This window comes from Malania oleifera, chromosome 6 (assembly GCF_029873635.1).
Source record: "Malania oleifera isolate guangnan ecotype guangnan chromosome 6, ASM2987363v1, whole genome shotgun sequence".
NCBI lineage: Eukaryota > Viridiplantae > Streptophyta > Magnoliopsida > Santalales > Ximeniaceae > Malania > Malania oleifera.
The window spans coordinates 111,554,807-111,567,222 of NC_080422.1; the positions used below are offsets into that span (position 1 = coordinate 111,554,807).

The following is a 12,416-nucleotide window of genomic DNA, read 5'->3' on the forward strand; positions in this document are numbered from 1 at the left end:
TTTCAGTCTTTGATGGTGGTGTTTTTGGTGTTACCGCTTTGAGTTTCACTTTTAAAATCTTACGAGAGTTTATGAGATGTTTGAAATCGGTTATCCTATATTTGGAGAAACATTGGATTTGGATAAAATGTAATATAAAATTATATTAAAATTTGTTCAAATCAATTTCAAAGTTTGAAATTCATACTTTCAAATGCAGTATTAATTGTGTAGATTATTAAATGTTAGAACTAATCTTACATGTAAGTTGGTAGAATTTTTAGTTAAAAAATCTTAAAGTTAATCATTAAAGTTTCTTAATTATTCAAACATTTTCATGGTACAAGATTGTATTTAATAACAATATAACCTTAATGAATGCAATAATTTTCTTAATTATTCTAAAACTGAGTTTTCAAAGTATGAGATGTGTTTAATGATTACAAAAGTAATGCTCGGAAGGGTGTCCCAGTTATCTAATAATTAAAAATATGATAATTTAGTCTTAACTTCAAAAAGAAAAGTTAGTATGCCTACTCACATTTAACAGGTTAACAATGATTAAACTAAGCATTAAAATAGACTCGTACAATTTATCTGTAATTTAATTGCACTGCTATTTTATTCATACCGAATATCTGCATATCTTTAATATAGAAATTAGATGTCTATGTAATAATCGAAGTTCTCGAATTCAGAAAGAGGTGAGAAAAAAAATGAGATGAAATGTCCACTACTTTCACACCAAAAAAAAAATAAAATCTCAAATGTCTTAGAAAAACTTCGATTAAGAAATTGGATTGACTGAATTGAACCTAATTTAACCTTTCAACCGAGCCATTTGAATAGTACTTCGATTCAATTAGATAAGCAATTTTAATCAATTTACATGATTTTTATAAAAGTAAAATCAAACTAACCAAATTACATCATTATTCAAATCGAATTAACCGAATTTATTCAATTGGATTGATTAATTAATGACCGAATTCTGCTCCACCTTATTTTAGAGTTCCAAATATTTCAACCTTATTGGGGTAATCCGAATCCGGATCCAAATCCAAAAGCGGTTTGAACCCGGTTTTTGCACCAGGCCGGGTAGCTGTCGCACGTGCGACATTAAGCGGGCCTACAACTTGGAGATGCACTCTTGTACAGTTCAGACATGATTGAGTCTTCATCGGTTCTTTACCTTTTTATCGCTTTCATTCAGCTCTTAAAAAATCCTGTACAACATCGAAACTGTTTTGCTACCTGAGATCACAAAAGTAGGAACGCGACAGCATCCCTTTATTGTTTTTTGCTTTATTCTCTGTTCTTGGAAAATAGTAGCCCGATCAATGACGATGTAGAATTTGGAGGAGGAAAGACAGTAGGGAGTGAAAGATAGATTGGAGAAAATGAATGTTTCTTTGACTGTAATGACCTTCAATCTTCACGAAGATCAGCCACCAGATAGTCCCAATGCATGGGAGAAGAGGAGAGATTTGTGTATTAGCGTTATCACCAGTTATTCTCCGATGATTCTCTGTACCCAACAAGGTCTCTCTCTCTCTCTCTTCTTGTGGATCTTGGTTGAGGTCGTGTTATTATTGAAATTGTTGATCTGGGTGCTTTTGGACTCGAGTCTTCGAAATGGGTTTTTATTTGTTTCGGATGCGGTTGAGTTTTTACTCTTGCAATGTTTGACCAATGAACAAGGGTGTAGACTTGTGTAGTTGAATGGTATCTTGGGGTGGTGGAGATTAGAAGAACAGTAGGAAATATGATTTAGCAAGGGAAATTTCTTGTTTCTCGCTTCAATTGGTTAATCTGATTATCGTGTAGCAGAGCTTTGAGCAGATTCTGCTTTGTTATTATGTCGTCCTCACGCGTTATTTTTTGGGTTTTGTAGGTGTGAAATCGCAATTGGAGTTTCTTCAGCAAGGATTGCCAGGTATTGTGACGATTTTTTTATGCATAAACTGGTTCAACTGACTTGCTTGAAAACCTTGACTGGGTAAATTTGATTCTACGCACTTCAGTACTTCAACATTTGTGAACTTCACCCTGAAAGACTTGTCACATTATTTGGGTTTCTAAGTATAATGGTACAAATCTGCGGCAACAATGAGATATTGCTATGGCATTGGTCCATCTGAATCTGCGTAGGCACATAAAGAAACAGTGAAACAAATTGTAATTATTATAGCTGCAGATAGGTCCCAAATGCTACCTTGTAAGTCCAATGATCTGATTATGCAAGTTGGGTTAAAATTCAGATATATGCTGCCAATATGCGCTAAATGAATTACATGAATACCAAAAATTACTTGCATGACTTTGAAAGAATATGTGTTCATTTGGTAATCAGTCAGCTCTAACTTGATATGATCAACTGGATCTTCTTATATCCTAGTTCATTCCAATAAGAAATCTGGTGAATCCAGATCTGATCCTGTGTTTACAAAAGTTGCCTACTGCATGGTACTACTCAAAGTAGGAGTAGTTGGATGAATGAAATTAGGATCGTCTCTCTGTGCCTGCAGAAAGCGCACTATAAGAAATGCTTGGGATATATCCCATCACTGGAATGATCCATTCTTTCTTCCCATTTTGTAATTAGGAGTGGTCAGTGATAATCCTTTGTGATGTGGATCTTGTTCTTTTGTTGAAGCTCGTGGGGTTTTGTTTTAAGGTTGAACTCTACATTGATGATTTAAACCTAAAAGGGTTCCCAGAAATAAGTAAAAGAATATGGACTGCAAGTTCAGTAACTCTTGCCTTTTAGAGTGAAAATGATGGTACGATGACATTATTAATAGTGGAGATATTTTCAAAGAATATGTTTTACAACTCTGGGTTGAATCATACTTAAGGTGCTCCCATTTTAGAAATGGTATTGCTCCCATTGAACTTCTTAGGTCAAGATATGTTTCTAATGGTAGATATTCCTTTTTAAGTGATATATGAGCTGCTGCTCAATCCATTAGTTATTAACAAGATTGATGAAGTGGATTTGCGTTTGAAGCAATCAGTTTATACATACTAAATTAAAAAGAAATTTTTATATGGCAACCATGAGGTCAACTATAATTACTGCTATGGAACATTTGGCATCCAACTATCCTATATATAAATTTGGAGTGTCTAAAATGAAGATAACAAGGTGGAAAATGTGGTGAGGTATGAGAGCGTAGAATTATAAATAGGGGCACATCTTAAAAGCATGTGCAGCATTGGGTGAGGAAAGAAGTGATTATTTTGGGTAAGATTTTTTTAAATGTGTAACATGATTGATGGCTACACCAAAATGGAGTAGTTGGTCTTATTAAATGATTAAATGTTCTACAGGGACAAGTGAAAAGGCTGAAGAGAACTTGGATCAGCCTGTGAGGTATTGCGTATTGATGTATGGTTTTGTGGTGGAGGCGGCGTAGATAGAGCGCCCCCCCGCCCCCTCCCCCACCCCACCCCACCCCACCCCACCCCACCCCAAGTGGGTACATGTGTCAACCAAAAAGAAAAGGATAAAAGGATAAGAAGGCTTGAGTCACTAGGATGTCTTTATTGTGTTCAGTTGGATAGGAATGATCATATTAATTCTAACTTGCTGAAATTGTTATCCTTTGTCACTTCTTGCTGTTCCCTACATCATTGTTGAATTCATTAGATTCAAAAATACCGTGTTGTATTCTTTTGCTTGCAAGAGTGCTAGGAGTGTGCATACAATTCTTTTGATCTTGGGAAGTTATCTTGCATATATTATGTTTTACATGGGTTGTAGCTAAATTTTTATTTCTTTTTGTTGAGTTTTGACTTATATTTGGAAGGGTTATCAACTTGAATTCTATAAATAAATGGAAAGTTTTATGTGGAGGGCAAGGAGCCTGAAGGCCCTGATGCTTCATGCGCGACTGTTCAAGGCATTATGCTTGCCTGCAATTGCTTGTTTTGTGTACATGCAAGGGTAACCATCATGTAAATAGTAGTGTTGGTTTTATTCCTTGAGTAGGATAATGCCTTGGTGTAAAATGGGAATATAACTTCTCAAACAATTTAATGTTTCCTAGTGCTGGAGCTAGCATAGTGTAGAAAGCTATTTTGGGGAGGGTGAATGTTCATTAATCATTGTAAAACTCACTAGCTATACCAAATGTGTTTAGCCTACTTGCCCTCCTCACCAAAGACCCGTTGCCTATGGATGTGTAAATAATAATGAATTACGTTGCGCATTACTGTCATTTACTTTCGTGAATGTTCATTGCTTTTACTTTACGTTTTATGGTTATGGATTTGGACCATTCGGTTTTGTGGTGAAACTGCTGTATACTTTTGACTGACTTGTTAAGTAAGAGTGTTACAACTAGTGGCACACAACCCGTGAAGTGATTGGACCTTGACACTAAGGCATGGTCTTTTGAGCCATGATATAGTGTCATTGTATTGTTGTATGAGGGTATTTTTGGACTTTGCACTTAAGGGGCTATTTTTAGATACTTGTTGTATATTTGAAACTCTAAAGCCGTTTTCATTGATGATAAAGTGGAGATTTTGTAGAAGCTCTGTGGAAGTAGACATACTACTAACTACATTCTTCGTTTTTCTTCTATTTTTCTTTTGGCTTGCTTCGTGTGTGCATAACCCTAGGGCATTTTTCAAAAAAAATTGCAATGATTTTTCTTTTCACTTATCAAAAAGAACGGTCTCTCTCCTTTACGGCCATTTCCTTAAAAGATTGTTGAAGACCCTTCTTTGTGTGTGGGTGTGGGTGTTGTTTTTTTTTTTTTTGAGTTCCCCATAGAACTTTCTCCAATCTACGTAATTAGTTAAATGGTTTTATTGACTAGTTTTGTTAGTAGTCTGGCTCCAATGGTTTGACAGGATTATATGTTGAGAGTGGATGTTAGTTGGCATTTTGGAGTTTGGAAGAAAGAAATTGGATATGTTGAGGCTAAAGAAATCCCAGACCTTGTGAAATTGCTCCTAGACTTTATGGATGCTCTTTTAGAAGTTATTGTTTTCTTCATTTTGTTTGTTTTTGTAGTCATTATTGGAGTATATCATATTTTCATCTTTGAGGGGCACGAGGCTTTGTTATCATAAATCTTTAAAAAATTAAAAAGAAGAGAAAAGAAAGCCTGTTATCACTTATATATTCATCTGGAAATTAAGGGGTTTTTGGTTGTTTAGTGGAAATAAAAATCATTCCATTGTATACTAAGGTTTTACTTGAGACAAGTCATTGCTGTTATATGACATTGAAATCTATTCTGTTCTACTGGAAGTACAAGCATATATATACTCAGAAAATTCTGGAGAGATGCCTTTATAATATTCATTTTTGTTGCCATGATGGGAATTCCTTTGATTTGTCAATAATTTCATCTTAAAAAAACATGGGCAATTTCCAAAATGGAATGATCTTTTATCTGTTAGATTTTCAAACACTTCCTTGTCAATCTCAATGTAGAAACTCAACTAATTTGGGTTAGTTCTCATGAATGTAAGGCTATGATCAATTTGGAATTTCGAGAAAAGGATCCCAGGATACTTCAGATGAACATTGCACCATCTTTTATGACAAGGAAAAGGTATCCAAACTGATTCCTTTCTGTTTATGGTATAGCTTTATGATCTTGATTTGTCGAGAAAATTGGTAAAATTGGCATTTCTCTAAAATATTCTTGTATTAAATGAAGGTAGAGCTGCTGGAAGGTGGAACCTTTTGGTTGTCAGAGTCCCCTTCTGTCCCTGGAAGCACATCATGGGGCTCTGTTGTTCCATGTATTGCGACATGGGCAATATCCTTTTAATTTTAACTTGCTTGAATAAATAATTTTTCCTTTAATTCACAGGAGATCTTTCCGTACTTTGTTTCTTTGACGTGATTTCCACACATTTCAACTAAAAAGGGTTGAGCAACCAGGGTTTTCATTTCAGATAGTCAACACGAACATGGATGAGTTCAGTCCTCGAGCCCGTAGACGAAGTGCTTTACTCACATGGCAACATATAGCATCCTTGCCTCCTAGCTTGCCAGTGGTATATTGTGGAGGATTTAACACCCAAAAAGAATCAACTACTGGACGTTTTCTTCTGGGGAGATCAAGGTTTTAGACGAATGGAAATTTTCAGAATTTTCAGTTGCTGTACATAGCGTTTTTCAAGTTCATTGTGCTTTACAGGCATTGTGATGTGATATTCTAGTCTTAAAACATATCACTGATGTACAAGGCTCTCACACTAACATTGGGGGTTTGGGAGGGCATGATTTATGCAGCGTTGCTCCTGCATTTTGGGGAGGCTGTTTCTTTGAGTTGAACTTGTGAGCTCTAGGCTCGTGTGTAGCAACTTTAATATTGGAGACTCTCCACAGCTCTTATGCTTAACATTGACATGATGAAATGTTTGGTTTTCTGAAAATAGAAGGCATTTTATATTTATTTCAGTCATTTTCTTTCATATGACTAGCTTTACCTGCCTCATTCACGGTATGCATTACTTCAGTAGTACTGTCATCCCGTTACTGTAACCACATTAAATAGCTATCTCATTTGATGACATTGATACTAATCCCTTGCCCTCGCCCCACTCTATACATATAATTTTTTTTTTTAGTTTTCTGTCAAAACAACCAGAGTGAGGGCGGGCCTTGGATCAATGGTAAGGTTGCTCCTTTGTGACCAGTTAGTCACAGGCTCGAGTCCAATGAAACAGCCTCTCAGTATAGAAGAAGGGGGGTAAGGCTGTGTACATTGTAACAACGTTCTCTCACCCCCCCACCCTTGCAAGGTGGGGAACCTTGTGGACCAGGACGCCTTTTTCCTTTTTAAGTCAAAACTACCATAGTCTCACTTCATTGTTGCCTGTAAGTCTGCAGTTTGCCTGTAGTAATCTTGATTTTTGAATTTGCAAATGAACAACCACAATCTGATTTATAGTGACCCAGTTGGCAAGTTCTTTTCCCCTAGTTCATCTTCATCATGTTCTTTTGATTGGTGGTTTGAATGGTTTGTTTTCTGTTTTTCTTAATAAAAAGTTAATGGGAATTAATGGTCATGTTTTCTTGCTGGAATTCCTGATGCTTTTCCACAGACCCGGTGCAATAACTTTAATGTAATGTTTTTTAGTCTTTATTTAAAAATATATAGAATGGAACAGCTTTATTTGGAGTAGTCTGCTCTTGATTTATTTTTTGACCATGTTTGGCAGTTCACTACTAATTTGGAACTTGCATTAGTCAACAATGTTTCACTATGAATACTCGACTTTGTGAGGTTAGATCTAGTTTGATGAAACATCAAATAAGCAATGGACTCGATTGTTGGGAGTGTATTTATTTACTTTAATAAATTATAATAATGGGTACAAACGTTAAGCATTACATGAAACTTGCAAAGGATGTAGTCCCAAAATTTTTTTCCCGGACAGGAATCTTAACTTCCTTCATCTTTAGAACTTCAAGCATGGGTTCCAGATCTTTGTTGATAGTGAAATCCTGTGTTTCATTATGTGCCAATTAAGCAACAAAATCTCCTTCAGTGGAACTAGATTTTGTGCTGCTGGCCCCAAATAATCTGTTAAATCTTGAAAATGTCGACTGACATATCCTGTCTGTATTCATTAGATGCCAAAGTAATGGATGTTTGCTCTCTTTCCTTTTTTGGAGGGAATTTCAATATGGAAATGTAATGTTTGAATGGCATTGGATGAGATGCGTATCAGAAGAGTACCAATAGTTTTAAATAAATTCATTATATTAAATGATTTAGGCTCATGTAGCGAGTCTTTATTCTGGGGGAAAAAAAACTTAAGTTGAGGCTGCCATTCCTGTACTTTGAAGTTCGGAACTATGCAGCCTTATTTTCTCTTACACGAAGAACCATAAGTTTGGAAGAAATAAAACCAGAGTGAAATTGTCTATGGGAGGAAGATCATTATATTCCTAGTGATGATATCCCATTGTTATTACTTGGAAGTCATGCATGAGTGAATCATCCTACTTTTCCAAGTCCATGAAAAATAAGGTAACTCATTTTTCATTCATTCTTGACCAAAATTTTTCTCTCATCATAACACCGGTGATGGTTATCTGAATCACATTTGTTTTTCTGGTGTCAAATGCTACTCTAATAATCCATGGCATAAGAGGGATCTATATTCTTTCTCAGACTGACTTCTGGTGCTGCTTTTACTTTTCTTGATACTGGATTCAGGGAGCATGGTGTTGTTGGTGATATGAGGGATGCGTGGCCCAGTGCTCGGGTACGGAAAAATGTCTCGCTCGTACGCACTTTCCATGGATTCAAAGGTACCAAATTTTCATCTCTTTCCGCCGTTAATGCGGGTAAGCCTGATTACTGGAAACATTGACTAGGTATTTTTTCTGCTTGTGCTGCCAGGTGACAAACAGGGTGTACTTGAATTTATGAAGTTGATATTTAGAGCACTTTGCCTCTGCTGGGATCGTCAAACTCAGGATCTGCATATAGATTGGGTTCTTTTCAGGGGCAGAGCCCTAATTCCTGTTTCATGTGAAGTGGTGAATGATAACATTGACGGGTACTATCCATCTTCTCATTACCCATTATTTGCAGAGTTCATGCTTCCTCGCAGTGTGAGGCTGCTTGAACCCCCACCTCATGAGGAAAGCTAAGCTATTGTTCTCAATTTTATGTTTAAAATTTTGTGGCTTTATTTTATTCAATTATGTTTTTGGGGGATGGGGATTGAGAGGAGGAGGGCTAAGTTTTATTCTATTTTATTGTCTTTTTGGTTGATTAAGTGTTTGGTTACTCATCAGGCACTTATATTTTGCAAGATATCCTGTAAGGTCTTAGGTCCTAGGAGTAAAGTTTGAAGCTGAATTTGGACTATTGGTGTGATTCCATAACAATTAAGCATGTGTGATTTTTGGTTGCTTCCAATTTCATAAAGCAGTAGAACAAACTGCCCTCGTTTTCCAATTTCAGAGGAAACTTCTGTGTAGAAACAATGGTATCTCTAATTATTATCCCTCCGGGATTTAAAATATATCCTTGTTCTTCATAGGAAACTTATGTGTAGAAACAATGGTATCTCTAATTATTACCCCTCTGGGATGTAAAATATCACCATACTGGTGTATGAGACAAATGAATGCTTATATACTGGGGAATTCATTTACTTTATGCTGGCCTATTGATTTCAGATTTATTTGTGGAGGATGCACAAAAGGAAAAAAGGACAATGTAAGTGAAAATTTTGTTGTCAAGTCGTTTGGTGGGATAAAAACTAAGGAAAGACAGCAAAAGCATAAATGGAACTTCCCTTTCAAATTTTAATTCCTCTGCTGCCTTGTATGGAAACTAGGAAGATCATGAATATGGAATTCAGAATGGGAATGGCCTACTTTTGTTTATGTGCTACAATTATTTCAGTAGGAATTAGAATCATTAGAACATGTATTTTTGTTTGTTGTTATTGTAATGGAAGGCCAATATTGTCATTTTGAGGCATAACACTCATTCCTCACATTTGGATTGACATTTTCATCTCACCCAATACCCATAGTATGGGTTGTATGATATTAAGAATCATTTCCAATACACAATTCTTGGACACAAGTTCATTTCCATATTAGGTATTTTTATTCCTCAGCGCACAAGAGTGGGAGGAAAAATGAAATGTCAATCCATTGCCCTATGGCATTTTGTATCTCAACATTGTGTTTACACTGTAGAATTTTTTGTCACATAAGCCCACTTCTCCTTAAAAAGTGTTGGGTGGATTTTATTTTAGTATCATAAATTGTTTAGCTATAAAATGGGAGCATAAAGTGGATGTATAGGAAAATGGCGATAGACTCGTCCACTAAACCCGAGTGATTAATTTTTTTTTTTTTCATCATTCTTTGTTCAACCAAATTAAAGAAAGAAAAAGGAAAGGACAAATTTTCTTTGACCTTTCTATCCTCTTTAGTGCATAGCAGAAGAACTAGAGTCACTTGTTAGCACGTTTATTTCCTTTTAAACTAATCATAGCGTGTATTAGCAATAGAAATGTGTTCGGGTGGGGAAGAGAGAGAGCATCCTTGAAGAACTCGGAGTTCAAAGTAGACTTGAATTTAAATTAATTATTACTCATTTGAATTAATAATTAGGTAGGTAGATCCCAAAGGTAGAGCAATTGGTAGTTGCTCAAAATGGCAGCAAATCCATTATTGCTGCCTTTAATATATATATATGTACTGTCAGCTTAAACATAACCAAATTAAGAGAAGCAAGCTTGCTTTTGTGGGAATGGTTTGCTTCTGCGTAAGGTTTCAACCACCAATGAACCCTCCCCTAAGCAACTGCTGTTTAAACACTATTCCCATAAAAGTAACCTTCACACCCAGTACCCTTATTTTATATTTGGAAACATAAATTTTGGATCTTAAATTTAGATTTGAACAAATTTCAATACAATTTTACATTACATTTTATCTAAATTCAATACAAATATAAATTCAAAGCGCGTCCAAGATGAAAATTTTTTTTTCTTGCAAAGACTATTTCATTGTTTTGGTTTTGTTTTGTTTTTGGTTTTTTGGGTGTAGTATATACGTGAACAATCTAATCTGATCTATTGGCATTATAAAATTTTTATTTAAAAAAAAATGCTAAAGGGGTCTTTACATGTCTGTATTTGGCTGCAGCTGGTGTGTGAATTGTGATTTGATTGTTGGATGCAATCTGACATTGCAACCTCTGTTAGGTCATGGGAAGTGCCCCCACCACTACTTGTATATATTTCTATTTGCATTTGGTGGGGTTTTCACAACCCCACTATGCAATCTTAGTTTACTTAAAAGATAATACTTTTTCTTTTCTTTCCCTTTCTTTTCTTTTCTTTACTTTTCTTTTCTTTTCTACCAAATAGCTTGATTTCATCCCAATACCAGCTTCTCTCTCTGTCTCTCTCTCTCTCTCTCTTGTCTAATTGGGAAAAGAAAGAGAGAAAAATCACAAATTTTTAATTAAAATATAGGGCATATTGATTTGTTTTTCTCATCAGCTTCTTAATTTAGACTTCCCAAACAGCCTTGAAAGTGATTCTCAGCAGGGTTATTGGATTGTCCATTCAACCATGTGGTTTTTTTTTCCCAAGGATGGGACATTATGAGTACATTAATACAAGTCAATGAGTGATTTCATATAGAAATAAAAAATAATAATAATAATTGAAAATTCAAACGATGTTTGGTTGAAAATTCAATTAGCCTCTTCTTAATTTCTAGAAAGAAATGAGGATGCAGACTAATAAATAAATGCAAATAGGTGAACTGTCACTTTTGAGAGTTCTTGTTTTTCCTCAAAGGAAAGTTCTTCAACCACTTGAGTCTCTCTCTCTCTCTCTCTCTCTCTCTCTCTCTCTCTCTCTCTCTCTCTCTCTCTCTCTCTCTCTCTCTCTTACTTCGTTTTATATGATATATATATATTTTGGATGATCCGAAACTCCTTTCTAGATAAGTCTTTTGAATCCATCGAACCAGAACAATATATACTATTCTTATGTTTGTTATATAATATAATATTGATCATACATGTTTGAACATAATGTTGCTATTTTTGATTATAAAAAAAAATCACCACTTGATTTGGTAAAATGGATACAAGGGAAACTTGGTTGCTTATATGACTATTGTTTTAACAATACAAAAACAAAGATTTTACTAAAACATAATTTTTTTTAGAAGAGTTTTAAGTGAATCAATGTTCTCAATTTTCACGAACATTTAAAATATTTTGTTTCTAAGTAGAAGAGTTACTTTTAAGTAATGGAAATAGATGGACATTCTATAGGACCTATTTTGTTGATAGGATTCATCACAATTTTAACTACTTTAAAGTAATAATAGAACAACATCAGCAAGTAACAACAAACAAACGTTTAATCATTTTTCGCCAATTCGCTCGATTAACAATGTTTTCCTTTATCAGATTAGGAGCTGTTAAATCATTTCTCATTATCTCATTTCAAGTTAGTTTAAATCTACCTACATCCCTTTTCATGTTAGAAACAATAACTCACTCACTCCTGGTAGAGGTAACCTGTTAAGTGTGCATTTCATGCCCAAACCATTTAAGTGACTCATCCCTTATCATGTTTTCAATCGATACTATACCTAAATTATTAAGTATATGTTCATTTTTTACTTAATCTTTTAATATTAATTTGCCCGCCCACCTTAAAATTCACATCTCAGTAACGTTTATTTTTTATATACGTTGTTTCTTAGTTGACTAACCTCTAAACCATAAGATTTAGTTGACTTATAGTAGTTTACTATCACAAAACACATTTGATGCACTTCTTTATTTTATTCAACCTTATTTTAATTCAATTTAGAGTAACAGTAAAAGTGAACACTATTTATATAGACACGACAATTTCCAATATTAATAATAGACAAAGGAATAATTTTCATGATA

At 34.8% G+C, this 12,416-nt stretch overlaps 1 protein-coding gene across 2 annotated transcripts; it reads left to right on the forward strand.

Moving 5' to 3' along the window:
- Positions 1–1,131: 1,131 nt before the first annotated feature.
- Positions 1,132–8,939, forward strand: LOC131158892 (uncharacterized). Of its 2 annotated transcripts, XM_058113821.1 has the most exons (7): positions 1,132–1,521; positions 1,874–1,915; positions 5,470–5,552; positions 5,661–5,762; positions 5,857–6,071; positions 8,178–8,272; positions 8,364–8,939. In XM_058113821.1, exons 1-7 carry the CDS (start codon positions 1,380–1,382, stop codon positions 8,615–8,617), a joined length of 933 nt encoding a protein of 310 aa, XP_057969804.1. In that variant the 5' UTR covers positions 1,132–1,379; the 3' UTR covers positions 8,618–8,939. The 2 variants fall into 2 exon arrangements, with proteins under 2 accessions (XP_057969804.1, XP_057969806.1); XM_058113823.1 differs by lacking the exon at positions 5,661–5,762 and having other exon boundaries at positions 1,159–1,521; positions 5,902–6,071.
- The last annotated feature ends 3,477 nt before the right edge of the window (positions 8,940–12,416 follow it).